The following is a 22,453-nucleotide window of genomic DNA, read 5'->3' on the forward strand; positions in this document are numbered from 1 at the left end:
CTCTGGTACCAACTTCAGTAGGTTTCCAGTGATCTCCAGTGTCTCTGGTACCGGCTCCTGTGTGTTCCCAGTGATCTCCAGTGTCTCTGGTACCGGCTCCAGTCTGTTCCCGGTGATCTCCAGTGTCTCTGGTACCGGCTCCAGTCTGTTCCTGGTGATCTCCAGTGTCTCTGGAACCCGCTCCAGTCTGTTCCCAGTGATCCCCAGTGTCTCTGGGGACAGTTACAGGGATGAGACAAACCATTTAACACTGACCGGGGCGCTTACAATGATCAGCTTTTATTTATATAAAAACTTTCTCCCAAAAGGAAAAAAAAAAAAAGTGTGAGCCGGAGTTTGACTTTACAGCGGAGTTCCAGTCATTTTTGTATTTATTAAAAGTCAGCAGCTACAGAAACTGAAGCTGCTGATTTTTAATAAAACGCACACTCCCCTGTCCCAGGGTAATCCGCGCATGGACGTATTAACCACAAGGCAAACAAGGCATTTGCCTAAGGCTGCATCTTTCAGGGGGGCAGCAGCATTTTTCAGGGGGGCAGTGTCACCCCCCCCCCGAAAGAAGGGACACACACACACTATGGGGACCAGGTTGGATCCAAGAGAGGCTGCGGGCTGCTTCATGGTGAATGCACAGGCTGACTCTTGTTCCCGGGATGTCTGGAGCTGTGAAGGTGAGTGTCTTCTCTCTTGCCGGGGTGGGTGGGGTTGTCAGTGTATGGGACGCAGTGGTAGTGGAAGGCACTCTCGGGTGGGGGCTGGGGTGTTGGTCAATGTCAGGCTCTCTTTGTGGGGAAGTGGGGTGTTGGTCAATGTCAGGTTCTCTTCGTGGGGAAGGGGGGTGTTGGTCAATGTCAGGTTCTCTTCGTGGGGAAGGGAAGTGATGGTCAATGTCAGGCTCTCTTCGTGGGGAAGGGAAGTGATGGTCAATGTCAGGCTCTCTTCGTGGGGAAGGGAGGTGATGGTCAATGTCAGGCTCTCTTCGTGGGGAAGGGGGGTGTTGGTCAATGTCAGGCTCTCTTCGTGGGGAAGGGAGGTGATGGTCAATGTCAGGCTCTCTTCGTGGGGAAGGGAGGTGATGGTCAATGTCAGGCTCTCTTCGTGGGGAAGGGAGGTGATGGTCAATGTCAGGCTCTCTTCGTGGGGAAGGGAGGTGATGGTCAATGTCAGGCTCTCTTCGTGGGGAAGGGAGGTGATGGTCAATGTCAGTCTTTCTTCGTGGGGAAGGGGGGTGTTGGTCAATGTCAGTCTCTCTTCGTGGGGAAGAGGGGTGTTGGTCAATGTCAGGCTCTCTCCGTGGGGAAGAGGGGTGTCGGTCAATGTCAGGCTCTCTCCATGGGGAAGGGGGGTGATGGTCAATGTCAGTCTCTCTTCGTGGGGAAGGGAAGTGATGGTCAATGTCAGGCTCTCTTCGTGGGGAAGTGAAGTGATGGTCAATGTCAGGCTCTCTTCGTGGGGAAGGGAAGTGATGGTCAATGTCAGGCTCTCTTCGTGGGGAAGGGAAGTGATGGTCAATGTCAGGCTCTCTTTATGGGGAAGAGAGGTGTTGGTCAATGTCTGGCTCTCTTCGTGGGGAAGGGAGGTGATGGTCAATGTCAGGCTCTCTTCATGGGGAAGGGAGGTGATGGTCAATGTCAGTCTCTCTTCGTGGGGGCTGGGGTGTCAGTCAATGTCAGGCTCTCTTTGTGGGGAAGGGGGGTTTTGGTCAATGTCAGGCTCTCTTCGTGGGGAAGGGGGGTGTCGGTCAATGTCAGGCTCTCTTTATGGGGAAGGGAGGTGTTGGTCAATGTCAGGCTCTTTTCGTGGGGAAGGGAGGTGATGGTCAATGTCAGGCTCTTTTCGTGGGGAAGGGAGGTGATGGTCAATGTCAGGCTCTTTTCGTGGGGAAGGGAGGTGATGGTCAATGTCAGTCTCTCTTCGTGGGGAAGAGGGGTGTTGGTCAATGTCAGTCTCTCTTCGTGGGGAAGAGGGGTGTTGGTCAATGTCAGGCTCTCTTCGTGGGGAAGGGGGGTGTTGGTCAATGTCAGGCTCTCTCCGTGGGGAAGAGGGGTGTCGGTCAATGTCAGGCTCTCTCCGTGGGGAAGGGGGGTGATGGTCAATGTCAGTCTCTCTTCGTGGGGAAGAGGGGTGTCGGTCAATGTCAGGCTCTCTCCGTGGGGAAGGGGGGTGTCGGTCAATGTCAGGCTCTCTTCGTGGGGAAGAGGGGTGTTGGTCGGTGTCAGGGTCTCTCCATGGGGGGGAGCCAATTTTTGTGTTGCCTAGGGTAGCACGAAACCTAAATACACCACTGCATCAGCGCCGTCCCTTCTATCCCCGGCATTTCAGCTGTGGGCACCCGGCTGTGACAGCTAGCGGCTTCACAGCTGGGTGCCGATAGGTCCGGCAGTCTACTGAAGTGTCCCACAAGACTGCGAGAGGAAGGAGGGGGGGGTCACCTCAGCGTACTGAGCCAGAAGTGGGAACAGGTACCTTTCAAAACCAGGCCCCCCCCCCAAAAAAAAAGTGCCAAAAATATGGCGGTTGAGGGGGAGGAGAGAGGGGGCAAACAAGCAGAGCTTCCGCTTTTGAGTGGAAGTCCCCTCCAATTTGTTAGTGTATCTAAATCTGCTAGTAAATCTAACTCTCCTCCCCCCCCCCATCCCTCAGACTGACAATGCTGCTGTCCAAAGGTGCCTCCTGTGCTCCTTCCTCCAGAGTGGGAGCGCTCTAATATTGGAGGTGTGTTACCGGTGAAAAAAAAAGCCTGAAAAAAAGAAAACGAATGCGGCCGCCACATCTAAGAACTGGTAAGCCGCGATACAGGACGTTTTTGGGGTTTACCGCCGTTATCGCTTTAGATTTACAATCTGGTCATTTATTTCATGGGAAACGGAACGACGTGCGCAGGGAATGGCGGTCATTTGGCTTCAAGTTCTGGGCATACTTTTCTGGGCAGGAGGACAATCACAGCAGCAAGAAATGTTCTCTCTGAGGACAAATACTACAAAGAAGGCCCTGAGGGTGTCCTGGTTTCTCAGGGAGTGAAAGAACTTGGGGGGGGAGTAGGGAACCATGGCTGTCATACATAGGCCATTGTGATCAGTCAGGCCTCCTCATTGGTCTGCTACAGCCCCCTCTCGAATGGAAGTTACAATGAAGAGTTCTACTTACCCGTCACCAGCTTCTCCTCATTGAACCCGGCGGCGCAGCTGGTGAGAAGCACACGGGGCACAGAAGCCATGGCTGCCCCCCACTGTTCTCTTCCGTATGGTTGAGAGAACTACTTCCGCATGGCAACCGCCCAACTTCCCCATGGCAACTGCTCTACTTCCGCCCGACCTCCTCATGGCCACCTCTGCACTTCCGCTCTACCTCCTCATAGCGACGGCAGCATTTCCGCCCAATCGGGCTCCTCCTCTTCCGGCCGCCTTGAGAAGTTACAGCCCACGGAGCGTCCCGTCTCCATGGCAACGGGCGCAGCCGCTGGATGTCCCTCGCTATGGCCGCTTCTGATCCCGTGGGGCTTCTCCTGGTGCAGGTAGATCGCTGAGGGTGTCACTGAAGTAGAACTAAAAAGAGAAACTTTTCCATTTTGGATAGAGTAAGGGAGAGTTACAGCCTCTCTCAGTATTTGTTTTGCCATCCACTTTCATTAGATGCGATTTCAGGTGCGATTTCAATTCACAAATCGCACTTCAAGTAGAAATAAATATGAAACTTTTTTTTTCAGTTTGGATATAGTAAGGGAGGGTTCTAATTCCTGTCAGGTGTCCCCATAGAGGAGATTTCCCTTCACTTCCTGTTTCATCGCCACAACAGGTAGTGAGAGGAAATACCACCAAAGGGAGCTAGTGTCCCCATTGGAAGATTTCCCCTCTCTTCCTGTTGTGGGGACAACCCAAAATGTGGGATTTTCTTTCGTTTTTGGTGTCACCGGGGCCAATAGAAAAGGTGAATCTCTGTAACGGGGACACAGATAGCAATACAAATCTGACAGGGGGTCTCATTCCTCTCCACTCCGTCCAAAACTAAAGTAGAAATAAAAGCAAAACCTATTATTGTCATCTGTGTCCCCATCGGAGGAGATTTCCCTTCATTTCCTGCCCCATAGCCACAACAGGAAGTGAGAGGAAATCCCTCCAAAGGGAGCTAGTGTCCGCATTGGAAGATCTCCCCTCTTCCTGTTGTGGGGACAACCAAAAATTTGGGATTTTCTTTAATTTTGGGTGTCAGCGGGGCCAATAAACAAAGTGAATCTCTGTAACGAGGACACAGATAGCAATACAAACCTGACAGGGGGTCTCATTCCTCTCCACTCCATCCAAAACTAAAGTAAAAATAAAGACAAAACCTATTATTGTCATCTGTGTCCCCATCAGGGGAGATTTCCCTTCACTTCCTGTTCCATAGCCACAACAGGAAGTGAGAGGAAATCCTTCCAAAGAGAGCTAGTGTCCCCATTGGAAGATTTCCCCCTCTCTTCCTGTTGGGAGGGTTCTAATTCCTGTCAGATGTCCCCATGGAAATTTCTCTTCATTTCCTGCCCCATAGCCACAACAGGAAGTGAGAGGAAATCCCTCCAAAGGGAGCTAATGTCCGCATTGGAAGGTTTCCCCTCTTCCTGTTGTGGAGACAACCCAAAATTTGTGATTTTCTTTCATTTTCGGTGTCACTGGGGCCAATATAGAGGGTGGATCTCCCTGACGGGGGCACAGACAGCAACACAAACCTGACAGGGGGTCTAATCCCTCTCCACTCCATCCACAACTAAAGTAGACAAAAAGGCAAAGGTTTTTAATGTCATCTGTGTCCCCATTGGGGAGCTTTTCCTTTACTTCCTGTCCCACGGCCAAAACAGGAAGTGAGAGGAGATCCCTCCAAAGTGTCATCAGAACTAGTTTCCCCACTGGAAGATTTCCCCTGTCTTCCTGTTGTGGAGACAACCCAAAATTTGGGATTTTCTTTCATTTTTGGTGTCACCGGGGCCAATATAGAGGGTGGATCTCCCTGACGGGGGCACAGACAGCAATAAAAACCTGACAGGGGGTCTAATCCCTCTCCATTCCATCCAAAACTAAAGTAGAAATAAAGGCAAAACCTATTATTGTCATCTGTGTCCCATCAGGGGAGATTTCTCTTCACTTCCTGTTCCATAGCCACAACAGGAAAGGAGAGGAAATCCCTCCAAAGGGAGCTAGTATCCCCATTGGAAGATTTCCCCCTCTCTTCCTGTTGTGGGGACAACCCAAAATTTGGGATTTTATTTCATTTTTGGTGTCACCGGGGCCAATAGAAAAGGTGAATCTCTGTAACGGGGACACAGATAGCAATAAAAACCTGACAGGGGGTCTAATCCCTCTCCACTCCATCCAAAGCTAAAGTACAAATAAAAGCAAAACCTATTATTGTCATCTGTGTCCCCATTGGGGGAGATTTCCATTCACTTCCTGTTCCATAACCACATCAGGAAGTGAGAGGAAATCCCTCCAAAGAGAGCTAGTGTTCCCATTGGAAGATTTCCCCTCTCTTCCTGTTGGGAGGCTTCTAATTCCTGTCAGGTGTCCCCATTCAGATTTCTCTTCATTTCCTTCCCCATAGCCACAACACGAAGTGAGAGGAAATCCCTCCAAAGGGAGCTAGTGTCCCCATTGGAAGATTTCCCCTCTCTTCCTGTTGGGAGGGTTCTAATTCCTGTCAGGTGTCCCCATGGAGATTTCTCTTCATTTCCTGCCCCATAGCCACAACAGGAAGTGAGAGGAAATCCCTCCATCCAAAGTGAGCTGTCATCAGAACTAGTGTTCCTATTGGGAGATTTCCCCTCTATTTCTGTTCTGGTGACAACACAAAATTTGGGGGTTTCTTTCGCTTTCGGTGTCACCAGAACAATTAAAGAGGGGGAATCTCCCTAATGGAGACACAGGCAGCAATCAAAACCTGACAGGGGGTCTACTCCATCTCCACTCCATCCAAAATGGAACAAAAAAGTTTTCCCTTTCACACTGGAAACCGCATGTGAATTGCACAGGAATACTGTGCAGTTCCGGCACGATTCACATGCAGTCCTGTGCAGTGCGATTTCAGCCCCTTCATTTTGACGTGCACTGCATTTGGGGTGTCATTAACTTTGTATGGACGCCCACTGGAGATTGCAAAGCCAGTGCGATTGGAATGCAGTGCTGGAAACTGCACAGGAACGCTGGTTTCCTGCACCGTGTTCCAGTGTGAAAGGGCATGTTTGGTATCTAGTTACTCAGCACAACCTCAACGTTTATATTTAAAAAAAAAAAATGGCACAGACACGACAGCTAGGGGCGGGACAATGCTGGTGATGTCATTGATTGCCCTTATATGGGTACATGCCTTTGTAGTCATGACCCAAAATCTTGCCCCCCCCCCCCCGCATTGCTGTCAAAACACGCACCTTTTCACCCAGAAAATTGTTGCAATTACAAATGTTTCGGCATTCTCATTATTTCTTTTGTTTGTATTGATATGACACAAAAAAGGGGAGAAACAAAAAGCCAAATCTGACACATTCCACACAAAACCCCAAAATGGACTGGACAAAATTATTGGCACCCTCCATGTAATATTTGGTAGCACACCCCTTGGAAACAATACCTGAAATCAATGGCTTCCTGTGACCATCAATGAGTTTCTTCCACCTCTCTCCTGGAATTTTGGATCGCTCTTCTTCCTCCAACTGCTCCGGGTCTCTCAGATTGGAAGGTTCCTTTCCCCAACTGCTGGTCTGAGATCTCTCCACAGGAGCTCTATGGGATGGAGATCTGGACTCATTGCTGGCCAGTTCAGTCCTTTCCAGCGCTTCGTCTGAAACCATTTCTGGGGGTTTTGTGACGTGTGCTTTGGGTCATTGTCCTGCTGGAAGACCCATGACCTCTGATGGAGACCCAACTTTCTGACACTGGGCTCTACATTGCACCCCGGAATTCTTTGGTAGTCTCGGCTTCCAGCTGGGAGCCAATGGGGTGGACTCCCGATCATGTGACCACTGCGACAGCTGTCAGATGGTCAGCAAGCTGCTTCTTCTCCTGCCACTAAAGCTCACTTGAAGTGCCACCAGGAGGTGGTGTGAAGGAGTTATGGAATTCTTCCTGTATACATATTATGGGTTTTTTTCTGTGACTTTTGTTCAGATATACTTTATACTGTACCTATTTTTATGTGATATGGAAGTTAATCGTATTTATTTTTTAAAGATGCATAAATCGCATTCAAGTAACACACTGCGTTCCTCCACAGGTACAGAATGATCTTGAACATTTAAAGAAGAAACTAGTGAACTCCAACCAGCAGAATGGGGCCATGGTGGATATCCAGACCCTGGAGACGGCAATACAGAGGACAGAGCATGGAATAAAGGTGACAGAGGAATCTCTGCTTTCTGTATATAACATCAAGTGTACAAACTGACTGCCCATAATACTAAACATGGCCAATACTGCATGTACTGTAGGTCTCATTTCACAGATGGAAGCCTGCAGGACAGATATGCATGAAAATGGCAGGCAGTGTGAACAATTTCCTTCATTTGCGGAGCATAAAATTCTAGGCGTTTGCCATCGGGTATGGCTTGCCATACACACACCATTGCTTCTAGGCATGAATATTATACTGTATGTGCAGCTCAAGGTACGTTGGTGTGAGCAGTAGGTTGTAGAAAGTTGTTAAAGTGATAATAAACTCACTTTTTACAAAGTTGCTGACGGGTAGAGTTTTTATGACAGAAGAAACCCTATTGGTATGTGGAGACATGCCCTCTACCTCTGAAAGTGAGTAGAAGAAGAACCCTTTATATTGGTGGCCAGTAGAAGAAGAACCCTTTATATTGGTGGTCAGTAGAAGAAGAACCCTTTATATTGGTAGTCAGTAGAAGAAGAACCCTTTATATTGGTGGTCAGTAGAAAAAGAACCATTTACACTGGTGGTCAGTAGAAGAAGAACCCTTTATATTGGTGGTCAGTAGAAAAAGAACCATTTACACTGTTGGTCAGTAGAAGAGGAACCCTTTATATTGGTGGTCAGTAGAAGAAGCACCCTTTATATTGGTGGTCAGTAGAAGAAGAACCCTTTTACATTGGTAGTCAGTAGAAGAAGAACCCTTTTACATTGGTAGTCAGTAGAAGAAGAACCCTTTTACATTGGTAGTCAGTAGAAGAAGAACCCTTTATATTGGTGGTCAGTAGAAGAGGAACCCTTTACACTGGTGGTCAGTAGAAGAGGAACCCTTTACATTGGTGGTCAGTAGAAGAAGAACCCTTTATATTGGTGGTCAGTAGAAGAAGAACCCTTTTACATTGGTAGTCAGTAGAAGAAGAACCCTTTTACATTGGTAGTCAGTAGAAGAAGAACCCTTTATATTGGTGGTCAGTAGAAGAGGAACCCTTTACACTGGTGGTCAGTAGAAGAGGAACCCTTTACATTGGTGGTCAGTAGAAGAAGAACCCTTTACACTGGTGGTCAGTAGAAGAAGAACCCTTTACATTGGTGGTCAGTAGAAGAAGAACCCTTTATATTGGTGGTCAGTAGAAGAAGCGCCCTTTATATTGGTGGTCAGTAGAAGAAGAACCCTTTTACATTGGTAGTCAGTAGAAGAAGAACCCTTTACATTGGTGGTCAGTAGAAGAAGAACCCTTTATATTGGTGGTCAGTAGAAGAGGAACCCTTTACACTGGTGGTCAGTAGAAGAAGAACCCTTTATATTGGTGGTCAGTAGAAGAAGAACCCTTTATATGTGTGGTCAGTGGAAGAAGAATTCTTTATATACAGGTGAAACTCGAAAAATTAGAATATTGTGCAAAAGTGTAAAGAGTTATTCTTCTACTGTCCAACAATATAAAGAGTCCTTCTTCTGACCACCAATGTAAAGGATTCCTCTTCCACTGACCACATACAGGTGAAACTCGAAAAATTAGAATATTGTGCAAAAGTTCATTTATTTCAGTGCAGCAACTTAAAAGGTGAAACTAATATATGAGACTCATTCCATGCAAAGCAAGACAGTTCAAGCCGTGATTTGTCATCATTGTGATTATTATGGCTTACAGCTCATGAAAACCCCAAATCCACAATCTCAGAAAATGAGAATATTCCATGCAATCAATAAAACACGGATTGTACATAGAACAATATCGGACCTCTGAAAAGTAGAAGCTGCATATGTACTCAGTACTTGGTTGGGGCCCCTTTTGCAGCAATTACTGCCTCAATGCGGCGTGGCATGGAAGCTATCAGCCTGTGGCAACTGCTGAGGTGTTATGGAAGACCAGGATGCTTCAATAGCGGCCTTCAGCTCTTCTGCATTGTTCGGTGTCATGTCTCTCATCTTTCTCTTGGCAATGCCCCATAGATTCTCTATGGGATTCAGGTCAGGCGAGTTTGCTGGCCAATCGAGCACAGTAATCCCACGGTCATTGAACCAGGTTTTGGTGCTTTTGGCAGTGTGGGCGGTGCCAAGTCCTGCTGGAAAATGAAGTCAGCATCCCCATAAAGCTCGTCTGCAGAAGGAAGCATGAAGTGCTCCAAAATCTCCTGGTAGACGGCTGCGTTGACCCTGGAATTAATGAAGCACAGAGGACCAACACCAGCAGATGACATGGCTCCCCAAATCAACACAGACTGTGGAAACTTCACACTGGACTTCAAGCATCTTGCTAACCCTTCTTTTACTCTTATATCAGTTTATGAAGAGAGAGCAATTCTTTCATATGGGGTACCATTAAACCTCAGGTCCCTGGAACCTGAAGGATGTATATTACTCCCAAACATTTTGTATGTTTATCAAGCCACCCAGCTTTAATCCCTGATTACCCTTCATCAAACGAATCCCCTTCCCGCATGGATTTTTATGGAAGTCTCAAATATACATCCTATCACCCTGCAAGTACTGCCCTGGCTACCACTTTGTTATAGACCTAGGGACTGTAGCCCATTAATAAAACCTGGGATGTCTGCCCTTTTATCTCTCATTTACGCCTGTTTACCACTCCTCTAAAAACCTCTTTTCCTGGGATCTTCTGACCCTAGACTGCCTGGTGAAAAACCCAGGGCTGTCATAAGATCTACAACAGTCCACTGTAATTTCCTGGTCCTCTGTTGAAGAACATAAGAAGGCTCCAGCAAAGGAATTATTTCGGTATAGACAAGTACAAAACTGGCTCTCTGCCCATCTTATGTATAGGGATGAAACAAGCCCTTTAGAGCAAGCCTGTCTATATATCCCTGGGGGATACAAGCTAAATACACTTTTATACACACAACTGAATAAACTTCCGAGTCATGGCCGACACTTATATGTAGGTAGATGGGAAAAGTGACCTAAGGCAGCCTAGGTCTGAGGAATGGCTCTGGATCTGGAATAATCGGACCTCCTGCTTCCTTGATGCTACTAATATACAGTGGGGCAAAAAAGTATTTAGTCAGCCAACAATTGTACAAGTTCTCCCACTTAAAAAGATGAGAGAGGACTGTAATTGGCATCATAGGTAGACCTCAACTATGAGAGACAAAATGAGAAAACAAATCCAGACAATCACATTGACTGATTTGGAAAGAATTTATTTGCAAATTATGGTGGAAAATAAGTATTTGGTCAATATGAAAAGTTCATCTCAATACTTTGTTATATATCCTTTGTTGGCAATGACAGAGGTCAGACGTTTCCTGGAAGTCTTCACAAGGTTGGCACACACTGTTGCTGGTATGTTGGCCCATCCTCCATGCAGATCTCCTCTAGAGCAGTGATGTTTTGGGGCTGTCGCTGGGCAACACAGACTTTCAACTCCCTCCAAAGGTTTTCTATGGGGTTGAGATCTGGAGACTGGCTAGGCCACTCCAGGACCTTGAAATGCTTCTTACGAAGCCACTCCTTCATTTCCCGGGTGGTATGTTTGGGATCATTGTCATCTGGGAAGACCCAGCCACGTTTCATCTTCAATGCCCTTGCTGATGGAAGGAGGTTTGCACTCAAAATCTCACGATATGTGGCCCCATTCATTTTGTCCTGTACATGGATCAGTTGTCCTGGTCCCTTTGCGAAGAAACAGCCCCAAAGCATGATGTTCCCACCCCCATGCTTCACAGTAGGTATGGTGTTCTTTGGATGCAACTAAGCATTCTCTCTCCTCCAAACACGACGAGTTGTGTTTCTACCAAACAGTTCTATTTTGGTTTCATCTGACCATACGACATTCTCCCAATCCTCTTCTGGATCATCCAAATGCTCTAGCAAACTTCAGACGGGCCCCGGACATGTACTGGCTTAAGCAGGGGGACACATCTGGCACTGCAGGATCTGAGTCCCTGGCGGCGTAGTGTGTTACTGATGGTAGCCTTTGTTACGTTGGCCCCAGCTCTCTGCAGGTCATTCAGTAGGTCCCCCCATGTGGTCCTGGGATTTTTGCTCTCCGTTCTTGTGATCATTTTGACCCCACGGGGTGAGATCTTGCGTGGAGCCCCAGATGGAGGGAGATTATCAGTGGTCTTGTATGTCTTCCATTTTCTAATTATTGCTCCCACAGTTGATTTGTTCACACCAAGCTGCTTGCCTATTGCAGATTCAGTCTTCCCAGCCTGGTGCAGTTCTACAATTTTGTTTCCGGTGTCCTTCGACAGTTCTTTGGTCTTCACCATAGTGGAGTTTGGAGTGTGACTGTTTGAGGTTGTGGACAGGTGACTTTTATACTGATAACAAGTTTAAACAGGTGCCATTGATACAGGTAATGAGTGCAGGACAGAGGAGCCTCTTAAAGAAGAAGGTACAGGTCTGTGAGAGCCAGAAATCTTGCTTGTTTGTAGGTGACCAAATACTTATTTTCCACCATAATTTGCAAATAAATTCTTTCCAGATCAGCCAATGTGATTGTCTGGATTTGTTTTCTCATTTTGTCTCTCATAGTTGAGGTCTCCCTATGATGCCAATTACAGGCCTCTCTCATCTTTGTAAGTGGGAGAACTTGTACAATTGGTGGTGACTAAATACTTTTTTGCCCCACTGTAGAAGTAGCCTATAATGTAATAATGCACCGGCAATTGGTCCCCCGTTGACTTTCTTACCTGAAGTCTTTTACTTTTCCGCAAGCATTTGCAAAGTTGTGCCGCTTTAGAGGACATGTTATATATTTGGTGGACATGTCCATTTGCTACCACATTCTGGACCAACCTTTCTCAACCAGGGTGCCGTGGAACCCTCATTCAGAGATTACCAGGTGTTCCTTGAAAATGGGCAATTCATACCTCTCAGATAGGTACCGTATATACTCGAGTATAAGCCGACCCGAATATAAGCCGAGGTACCTAATTTTACCACAAAAAACTGGGAAAAACTATTGACTCGAGTATAAGCCGAGGGTGGGAAATGAGGCACCTACTAGTCAATGTAAAAAATAAAGTGGGAGGAATAGTGCCCCATCATTAGTATCAGTGGGAGGAATAGTGCCCCATCATTAGTATCAGTGGGAGGAATAGTGCCCCATCATTGGTATCAGTGGGAGGAATAGTGCCCCATCATTGGTGTCAGTGGGAGGAATAGTGCCCCATCATTGGTATCAGTGGGAGGAATAGTGCCCCATCATTGGTGTCAGTGGGAGGAAAAGTGCCCCATCATTGGTGTCAGTGGGAGGAATAGTGCCCCATCATTGGTGTCAGTGGGAGGAATAGTGCCCCATCATTGGTGTCAGTGGGAGGAATTGTGCCCCATCATTGGTGTCAGTGGGAGGAATAGTGCCCCATCACTGGTATCACTGGGAGGAATAGTGCCCCATTGTTGGTGTCAGTGGGAGGAATAGTGCCCCAACCTTTGTTGTCAGTGGGAGGAATAATGCCCCATCATTAGTATCAGTGACACCAATGATGCGGCACTATTCCTCCCACTGACACCAATGACACTTGCTGACCCCTGTTGCAGTATGGTGCTGCTGCAGCCAGCATATGTGGTTGCAGCAGCACCTCTGCACTGCACACTTACCGGCTTTTCCCTCACTCGATTTTCGCGGGTCCGCTCGGCTCCGCCTCCTCGCCCGTGATTGGCCGCCTGTGTACCTTTCCTGAGCTACAGTTCTGGTGGCCAATCACCGGTGAGGAGGCGGAGCCGAGCGGCAGGAGTGAGGGAGTGGCCGGAGTGACGGAAGGAGCAGCGCTTCCTGGATGGATCATCGTGGGAGCCAGGTAAGAGACAGCAGACGTTGACTCGAGTATAAGCCGAGGGGGCCGTTTTTCAGCACAAAAAATGTGCTGAAAAACTCGTCTTATACTCGAGTATATACGATAACCACTGACACCAATGATGTCTTTAGCTATCTGTATGAGGAATTATTCCCAATGACCACAAATTTAAGCAGCATTCTTCCCAGTGATCATCATGCAAAAGGTTCAACAGAAACAAGACACAAGTGCCAGGTCGAGGTCCTCAGGATCGTCCTACCAGGTGATGAGCAAGCTGGGGTCCAGTAACAGCTAAAGCAGGTAGGGATCAAGCAGAAGCGGAAACAGGAAACAAGCCAAAGGTCGGTAACAAGTAGTTGCAGGTTGGGATCAAGTGGAAGCTTAGTTGAGCAATAAGAGAAAAGGTTGGTAACAAGTGGCAGCGAAGATACAGCTGGCAGCAGCAGTGACAAGAGCGAGATATTGACTAGAGAGAGCTCAATAATCTGACAAACAGGAAGTGCAGGGACATGGCTTATATCAGTAAGTTCATGGAAGGAGCAAGAGATTCAAGGTTCAAGAGAAACAAGACACAAGGCAAGATTGTCTAAGGCTTCATGTACGGGCCTACTCTGACCGCCGGCCACTGGGAGTCGGATGTAAGAGGTGAAGGGGGCGGTAATGCATTTCGGAGCATGCTCAATACATTTTGGCCAAGATTTATGAAGAAAGATTATTTATTTGCAAAATGTTATCAGAAAAACACTTTTTTTCTAAATTTTTTGACTTTTTCATTTATATAGCAAAAAAAAATAAAAATCCCAGTGGTGAATAAATACCACCAAAATAAAGTTTTTTCTGTCTCAAAAAAATGCTAAAAAATTCATATGGGTACAGTGTTGCATGACTGCGCAATTGTCATTCAAAGTGTGATAGCGCTGAAAGCTGAAAATTGGCCTGGACAGGAAGAGGGTGAAAGTGTCCGGACTGGAAGGGGGGGAAAGTGTCAGGACTGGAAGGGGGTGAAAGTGTCCGGACTGGAAGGGGGGGAAAGTGTCCGGACTGGAAGGGGGTGAAAGTGTCCGGACTGGAAGGGGGGGAAAGTGTCCGGACTGGAAGGGGGGGAAAGTGTCCGGACTGGAAGGGGGGGAAAGTGTCCGGACTGGAAGGGGGTGAAAGTGTCCGGACTGGAAGGGGGGGAAAGTGTCCGGACTGGAAGGGGGGAAAGTGTCCAGACTTGAAGTGGTTAAAAGAGTAGTGTGGGTTTAGCAAAAAAAAGGTAAACCTTTTATACTCCTCTAGATGGCTGCAGCATTGACCTGAAGCTGCAGCTGTCCTCTACCGCTTCTACACTGAGACCTGAGCGATCGAAGACTGCTGATCGCTCAGTTCTTGGGTCTGCCCTGAGCACAGAGCAGTGACTGTCAGTCACCAGCTATTTGCTCTGCTCCTCCAGAGCTCACTGAAGCGCCAGGCTGTGGAAGGGGCAGGAGCGGCTGGCTCAGGATCACTGAGAGGCTGAGCCAGCTGCTGGTCAGGCATCTGAGCGGATCCTGACACTATTGTTGGGATCCCTGCAGAGCCTGAACCAGCTGTGTGAGGTTAGCCGACAGCAGACCTTGGCCCGCTGTTGGCTCTGTGCTCTGCCCCGCCAGCACTCACTGAAGAAGCCAGGCTGTACAGGGGGCGGGAGCGGCTGGCTCAGTCTCAGAAGCATGCTGTGAGGCTGAGCCAGCTGACAGTCAGGGTGGATCCTGATAATATTGTCAGGATACCTGCAGAGCCTCTGTGATGTCCGCTAACAGTAAATGTTAGCCCACTGTTTGTTGAATCTGGGTTACAAGAGTGCAGAACTAAGTGTACTGTTGTGATCCGCAGGAGAAATAAGGCCAAAAGAGCTTTGTCCATACTTCTCCTTTTAGATTACAATTTATGTTTTTACTGAGCACAGGAAGCATAGCTGTCGCTATACTTCCAGCACTCTGACACTGGACATTCTAGTCTTAGTTTCTGCTGCTGCAAAGTCCTGTGCAGCTATTCTGCTCAACCCTGCGTTCCTTCTGCCCAATCACAGAGCACTTTGTATTACATGAGCCCAGTGGCGTCCCTAGGCAGGTGCAGGGGGTGCGCGCCGCACCGGGTGACACCTACCTCATTTGGTGACACCGGACCCGCTCCACAAAAAGGTAAGTTGTAAAGCAAGCCGACAATCCCTGCAGGATGGATCGGATCTGCAGATTGGGGAGGATAATAGATCGGACCCCGATCCATTCTGCTCAATCCGCAGATCCGATCCATCCTGCGGGGATCGTCGGCATGCAACCTATACAGGGGGACACCGGACCCGCTCCATGAAAAGGTAAGTTGTAATGCAAGCCGATGATCCCCGCAGGATGGATGGGATCTGTGGATTGGGGAACATAATGGATTGGACTCCGATCCATTATGCTCAATCCGCAGATCCGATCCAACCTGCGGGGATCGTCGGCATGCAACCTATACGGGGTGACACCGGACCCGCTCCACAAAATGGTAAGTTGTAAAGCAAGCCGACGATCCCCGCGGGATGGATCGGATCTGCGGATTGAGCATAATGGATCGGAGTCCGATCCATTATGCTCAATCCGCAGATCCGATCCATTCTGCGGGGATCGTCGGAGGGGGTGTCACCAAGTGTTATCGTACACCTACCGCATTGAGTGACAACTGACCCGCTCCACGAAAAGGTAAGTTGTAAAGCAAGCCGACGATCTCCACAGGATGGATCGGATCTGTGGATTGGGGAGCATAATGGATCGGAGTCCGATCCATTATGCTCAATCCGCAGATCCGAACCATCCTGCGGGGATCCTCGGAGGGGGTGTCACCAAGTGTTATCGTACCGGGTGACACCAACCCTAGGGACCCCCCTGTGTGAAGCCATTCACAAAACACAAAGCCTTCTGTGAATGTACAGTGAGGAGGAGGGGTGGGCAGAGGTGCTGGTGTGTGAGAAAGCAGTAGGGGAGATTTACTAAAACTGATTCGATTTGAATTTGGAAATGAATATAAAACGGAATTGTCAGATGTGAAAAATTCAGCAGCCGCATTCAAATCGAAAAGAAACGTGATTTCGAATGCCGAATTCGAATTTTCCAAATTGAATTCAGTTCGGTCGAAACTGAATTTAATTCGACTGAATTTGGAAAACTTTAATCGAATTCAAAAACGAACAAAGGAAACTAATCTGATTTAGCTAAACAAAATGAGTTAATTATTGAAACGAAGCAAAGCAGATTTTTTTTGTTCTGCACACGTCTATGTCTGACTGTTTTGCTTTAACTTCTAAAAAGATAAGATAAAATAGAAGAATTTCTGTGTTTTTATAAAAATGTAATATAAATGTTATTGGCTTGGCAGATGCATACCCAGGATTATTTGTCTCATATCAGCTGCAACCCAATGACAATCCTCCATGATCAGAGCAAGGACAAGTATACTCCACGTGCGCTGAAATGGTAAGTTATCCCATACAGTATAGAGGGGTGTAGACGTCAGATCTCTGGGCTCCGGATATTCAATACTACCTATCAACATAACATAGTCACAGGAGTCAAACTGACGCAGGGGTGTGGACATTGTTTAAAAAACTACTTGTCCAGGGACTAATGCAGGCCATAGACGGGTTGAAAATCGGCCAATTTTTTTACCATTGGTGGTAACGTCGGCCTATTGAACGACTGATTTTTCTTTTTTTTTTTAAACGGACGGTTTTTGACCCATCTATGGCCTGCATAAATCAGGGCCCCAATCTACTTGTGCTGATAAAAAAAAAAATGTATTTTTAACCAAAACGGTATTTAAATCGGAGGTGATTTTAGGAATGTCAGGGGGGGGCTTTTAAAAGCAAAAGAGGCTTTATGGCAACTTAACCTCCCTAGCGGTCTGATTATATCCATATTTCTGTGCTGAAAGCGGTACATTTTTTTGCATGGAAATATGTCGTTTTTTTTATTGCAGGCCTGTAATTTTTAGGAATAACTGAAATCTGTCTGAACAAGAGTCTAGTAAACATCCCGGGGAGGATAAAATTTGAAACACGAAATCATAATTTAAAATATAATAAATAATCATAAAATATAATAATATAACAATAATATGTTTAATTCAATAATGTAATCAAACCAAAAACATTGAAACTTGAAACACAAAATCATAAATTATAATTTAATAAATAATCATAAAAAATAATAATATAATAATACATTTAATTCAATAATATAATCAAACCAAAAACACTGAAATTTGAAACACGAAATCATAAATTATAATTTAATAAATAATCATAAAAAATAATAATACATTTAATTCAATAATGTAATCAAACCAAAAACATTAAAACTTAAATCACGAAATCATAAATTATAATTTAATAAATAATCATAAAAAATTATAATATAATAATACATTTAATTCAATAATATAATCAAACCAAAAACACTGAAATGTGAAATAGAGCGCCAAGTTCGCACATCGCTGAGCAAAGTCGCAGAATCGTTTTCAGTGTCTGATGAGGAATTTCCCCCACCAATCATTATCACTCAATTCTGCAAGTGGTTCTAATTTACTATCGCTGTTCTCTAGCCGGTCTAAAACCGCTTTTGACCTAAAGGGACGCTTTTTGGACGCCATGGACGTTTCTCAGTTTCCAGGCAGAAAGAACAGTAAAAATGCAGGCAGGGTGCCGGACAAAGCACTCGGGACAAAATGTATGTGAAATGCTTTGATACAGGAATGTTATACTATGTGATTTTAGTGGATTTTGTGACTGTCAGTTTTTAAAATTTTCAAATTTCCCGCCGATTCCGGCTCCTGTACATCCCGACGCTCACAGGGAACGGAACCCAGAAGACAGATGCCGGCATCGGCCGGAGGACATTGCCGGGGACACTGCAGGGGGGACATCGCGGGAGCGCAGGACAAGGTAAGTGAAGAAGGGATCCCGGAGCAGCGCTGCAGTGTATTCCCGAGTGTAGCTCAGGGTTACCGCTTGTGGTGCTTAAACTTTACCCCGAGCAACACTCGGAAATACCGCCAGGGGGGTTAAACGTGTAATATTTCTAACATTGCGCTGTTTCTCTCCTCCTCCCCTCCCCGCCTGTCTCCAATCGGTGCTCATTACACTGCAAGGTCTCTCCCCTCCCTGCTAGTCCCCGGGTGCGGTGCTGGAGACAGGCGGGGAGAGACCTTGCAGTGTAATGAGCACAGATTGGCTGCTCATCAGGAAAGGGGAGTGTCGGGCTTATCCTTTATCCCTTTCGCTACCAGAGCGTTTTTTGCACAGAGCGTTTTTTGCGCATGTTTAAAAAATAATTTTAGGCCTGAAGATTACACAAAACCCCCAAACATGATATATTTTCTGAAAGCAGAGACCCCAGAGAATAAAACAGTGGTAGTTCCAATTTTTTATGTCTCATGATTTTACTGCAAAATTTTAGTAAGCAATACAAGTAAGTTAATTTTAGGGCACAAAAAAAGCAATAAATTACCCCAATTTTTTTGTAGAATATAAAAGATGAGGTTGCAGCGAGTAAATAGATATCCAACTTCTCAGACCTTAAATTGGTGCGCGCTCGTGAAATGGCGACAAACTTCACTACCCTATATTTTCTTTAGGTCGACACTTTTAAAGGTTCTGATAGGTCACCCGTATAGTGTACGGAGGAGTTCTGGTGCTAGAATTATCGCTCTCATCCTGGCGAACGCGGCGATATGTGACATGTGTATCTCAATCGACGGTTTCATGCGTCGGCGCCCCAGCGTGTGCTTTTACATTTGTACGTGCATATATTTGGGGGTGGGGGCCTCAATATTTTTGGGGGGGAAGATGGTATGTGCTTGGGTGTAACTCATTTTATACAATTAAAAAAAAACCTTTTTTCACATTTCTTTTTTGTTTTCATTTTTTTTTTCCACTTTTATTTTTTTTTCATCACATAGGGGACTTTGTCCCCATGTGATGATTTTTGGTGACAGGTTCTCTTTGAGACATCCAAGGTCTAAAAGACCCTGCATGTCTCCCCTCTGCTCCACTGAATGTAATGCGGCGCACATCGCACCATATTACATTCATTTCCGGGGACTGTAGTACAATCTCTCAACGGGGACCTGGAAGTGACATTGTAACGTCACTTTCGGGTCAGCACAAGAAAGAGAGGGGAGCAGACTTGTCCGCTCTTCTCCCTCCCCTCTAGCCGACGGCGAGACGGGCTCGCAGATGGGGAAGGCGGAGCCCAGCAAACCTCAGACTCGGGAAACTTCACGAGAGAGGCTGGCACTGTGTGAAAGCAATTGGCAGCAGAGCTGTCGTCAATTGCTTCACCTAACAGGTGAGCCCGCTGCTTGCCCGCAGCAGGGCTAAAGGAAGAGAAAAACTACCTGCCCTGTGCCCAGAACTACATGTCCCAGGCGTCGGGCGATAGGAATCAAACATCCCTGTGACGGCCCTCCAGCTGTTGCCAAACTACAAGTCCCATGAGGCATTGCAAGATTGACAATTACAAGCATGACTCCCAAAGGCAGAGGCATGATGGGGCTTGTAGTTTCGCAGCAGCTGGAGGGCCACCAGTTTGACACCTCGTCTTAGCTGATCAGTCTGGCCATATTGGCTCTGCCCATAGACATAAGATAGTCAACCAGATTAACCAATTGTGATCTCATGTCTGTGTATATATACAGTACGTTGGTCATTGTATTAAATGGTTAGCACTTCCGTCTGGCAGTACTCGGGTCGTTGGTTCGAATCCCAACCATGGCACCACCTGCCTGGAGTCTGCATGTTCTACCTGTGTCTGTGTGGGTTTCCTTTGGGTACTCCGGTTTCCTCCCACTCTTCAAAAGACATGCTGGTAGGTGAACTGGCTCCTCTCTAAATTGTCCCTAGTATGTGTATGTATAAATGTGAGTTAGGGACCTTAGATTGTACGCCCCTTGAGGGTTAAGGACTGATGTGAATGTACAATATATACTGTATCTCCCAGAAGTGAGTCCACCCCTCACATTTGTGTCAATATTTGATTCTCTCTTTTCATGTGACAACACTGAAGAAATGACACTTTGCTACAATGTAACGTAGTCAGTGTACAGCTTGTATAATATGTAGATTTGCTGTCCCCTCAAAATAACTCAACACACCGCCATTCATGTCTAACCCGCTGGCAACAAAAGTGAGTCCCCCCCTAAGTGACAAGGTCCAAATTGGGTCCAAAGTGTCAATATTTTGTGTGGCCGCCATTATTTTCCAGCACAAAATGTGAGATACTGTATGTAAAGCGCTGTGTAAATTGACGGCGCTATATAAGTATCTGAAATGAATAAAATAAAAATGTAGCCAGCAATAGACTGTAAGCCTTGAACATATATATCAAATCCAAGTTAAAGTGGAAGTTTACCCATAACAACTTGCTAAAAAATTGTGTTCTTTAACAAGGAGCATACATTCCACATGAATAATTCTGCCACCAAAATGACAGTGTATCACGTACCTGGTGATGGAGGCCAATGGAGAGAGGGCTTCCCTTGCGGCTAAGTTCTGGACTCCCCTGAGAGTGGTGCAGCGGGAGTCAGGCCCAAAGTTGCACAGGTCGCCTGTAGGAGTGTTGGTTGGTGGTCCACTTAGAAGCACAGCTGGTGCACGGAGATAGGTCTGCAGACAGGAGGCGCCTGTGCGTGGTATGTAAGCCGTTCTGAGATTTTGATGTTTACTGGGTAGTTGGTTCAAGCCAAGGTTAGGTACCAGGTGGGAATCCGAGCAAACATAGTCAGATGGGATAGCCGAGGTCATACACAGAGGAGCGAGAGAGAGAGAGAGAGAGAGTATCCGTAAGCCAAGCCGAGGTCTCAGATCAGGGGTAAATCAGAGTAGACAGGTCCAGGAGCAAGCTGAGTCAGTAACAGGAAATCACAAGTCACAATCACAGGAAACAGGAACAGGGCACGGGGAGCTAGAGATCATCCAGCAACTTGAGAAAGTGATGAGCATCCTTATAAAGGGCGTCTGGCTCCAAAATGAGGCTGATGTGTGCTTCTGCGGCCATGCAGAGTACTGGCAGAAATGCCAGATCTTCCAGAACGTCTGCCATGGACAGGACCCTGACACAGTGTGCTGTAAATTGCCTCCAGCATTGTTCCTGTTTCTTTTTGCTGGAGGCGACCATTTTACTGAAATTCAGAGCCCCTGAGCAGCAGTAAATCTTTAGGCAGATTGGTCTCTAGCGGCTCTGATTTTAGGCACAGTGCTGAAAAATAGAGAGCAACTGAGCATGTGCAGAGCAGGGTGTGACAGTGCAATACTGGATTTGAAACAGTATAGGGCTCTTATTTTTAACGTTTTACATAGCTATACCTTCCCTCCCCACATTCAGGCCCTCCCTCAAAACCCATCTCTTCAGGGAAGCCTACCCCACCCTCACCTAACGGCCATCCTCCCTCATTCCTCCCACCACTTCATCCCCCTCAGCCACTTCATCCCCCTCAGCCACTTCACCCCCCTCAGCCACTTCACCCCCCTCAGCCACTTCATTCCCCTCAGCCACTTCATTCCCCTCAGCCACTTCCTATTGTTCCACTACCCCCTCCCTCCTAGGTTGTTAGCTTGAAAGAGTAGGGCCTTCTTACCCCTCGTACGCTGTCTGTTATTGTTGTACTGTGCCATGTATTGCCCCCCCTATTGTACAGCGCTGAGCAAACCCTTTGGCGCTATATAAACTCGATGTAATAATAATAATAATACCTGTAAAAGGGGCCAGCCTGAAGTTGTCTATAAAAAATTTATTTTCTGACCAAAGTTCCACTCTAAATAAACAGAGAAAGTTGAATGTTGGATGTAAAAAGAGACATACATCAGTTTGCTATTGAATGTTCTCTGCCCTAATAGGGGTCCTCAACTGGAACCTGCAAAGCGAAACCAGACGCTCCTTCTATCAAATATTCCAGGAACAAGAAGACAACCTCTAAGCACAACTGTTCACCTGTCACCAGGGCAAAAGGTTAGTTTACAGCAGCAATTTTTTAATATTTAAAGAAGTGCGGGAAACCAAAATAAAACTCATACGTACTCATCTAGATCAGTGTTTCTCAACCTTTTTTCAGTCAAGGTACCCTTTAAAATTATGGACAGTCCCGAGGCACCCTTTAAAATTATGGACAGTCCCGAGGCACCCTTTAAAATTATGGACAGTCCCGAGGCACCCTTTAAAATTAGGGACAGTCCCCAGGCACCCTTTAAAATTAGGGACAGTCCCGAGGCACCCTTTAAAATTACAGACAGTCCCGAGGC

The 22,453-nt window shown here is 46.6% G+C and overlaps 2 protein-coding genes across 2 annotated transcripts in view; one reads left to right on the top strand and one right to left on the bottom strand.

Annotated features, from left to right (window-relative positions):
• The window catches only part of AAGAB (alpha and gamma adaptin binding protein), a 66,055-nt gene extending 62,748 nt beyond the window's left edge, over positions 1 to 3,307 (bottom strand). The window contains exon 1 of the mRNA XM_089664740.1: positions 3,148 to 3,307. Within this exon, the coding sequence (XP_089520866.1) occupies positions 3,148 to 3,217 (70 nt within the window). The 5' untranslated portion in view covers positions 3,218 to 3,307. The remainder of the gene's footprint in view (positions 1 to 3,147) is intronic.
• Positions 3,308 to 3,389: 82 nt separating this feature from the next.
• The window catches only part of LOC149433028 (IQ domain-containing protein H-like), a gene marked incomplete at its 3' end in the record, with an annotated part of 143,088 nt that continues 124,024 nt past the window's right edge, over positions 3,390 to 22,453 (top strand). The window contains exons 1-4 of the mRNA XM_089664741.1: positions 3,390 to 3,514; positions 7,240 to 7,359; positions 16,537 to 16,634; positions 22,052 to 22,163. Of these exons, the coding sequence (XP_089520867.1) occupies positions 3,464 to 3,514; positions 7,240 to 7,359; positions 16,537 to 16,634; positions 22,052 to 22,163 (381 nt within the window). The remainder of the gene's footprint in view (positions 3,515 to 7,239; positions 7,360 to 16,536; positions 16,635 to 22,051; positions 22,164 to 22,453) is intronic.

This window comes from Staurois parvus, unplaced genomic scaffold (assembly GCF_062004578.1).
Source record: "Staurois parvus isolate SC_StPar_1 unplaced genomic scaffold, SC_StPar_1.0 ptg002019l, whole genome shotgun sequence".
Taxonomy (NCBI): Eukaryota; Metazoa; Chordata; class Amphibia; order Anura; family Ranidae; genus Staurois; species Staurois parvus.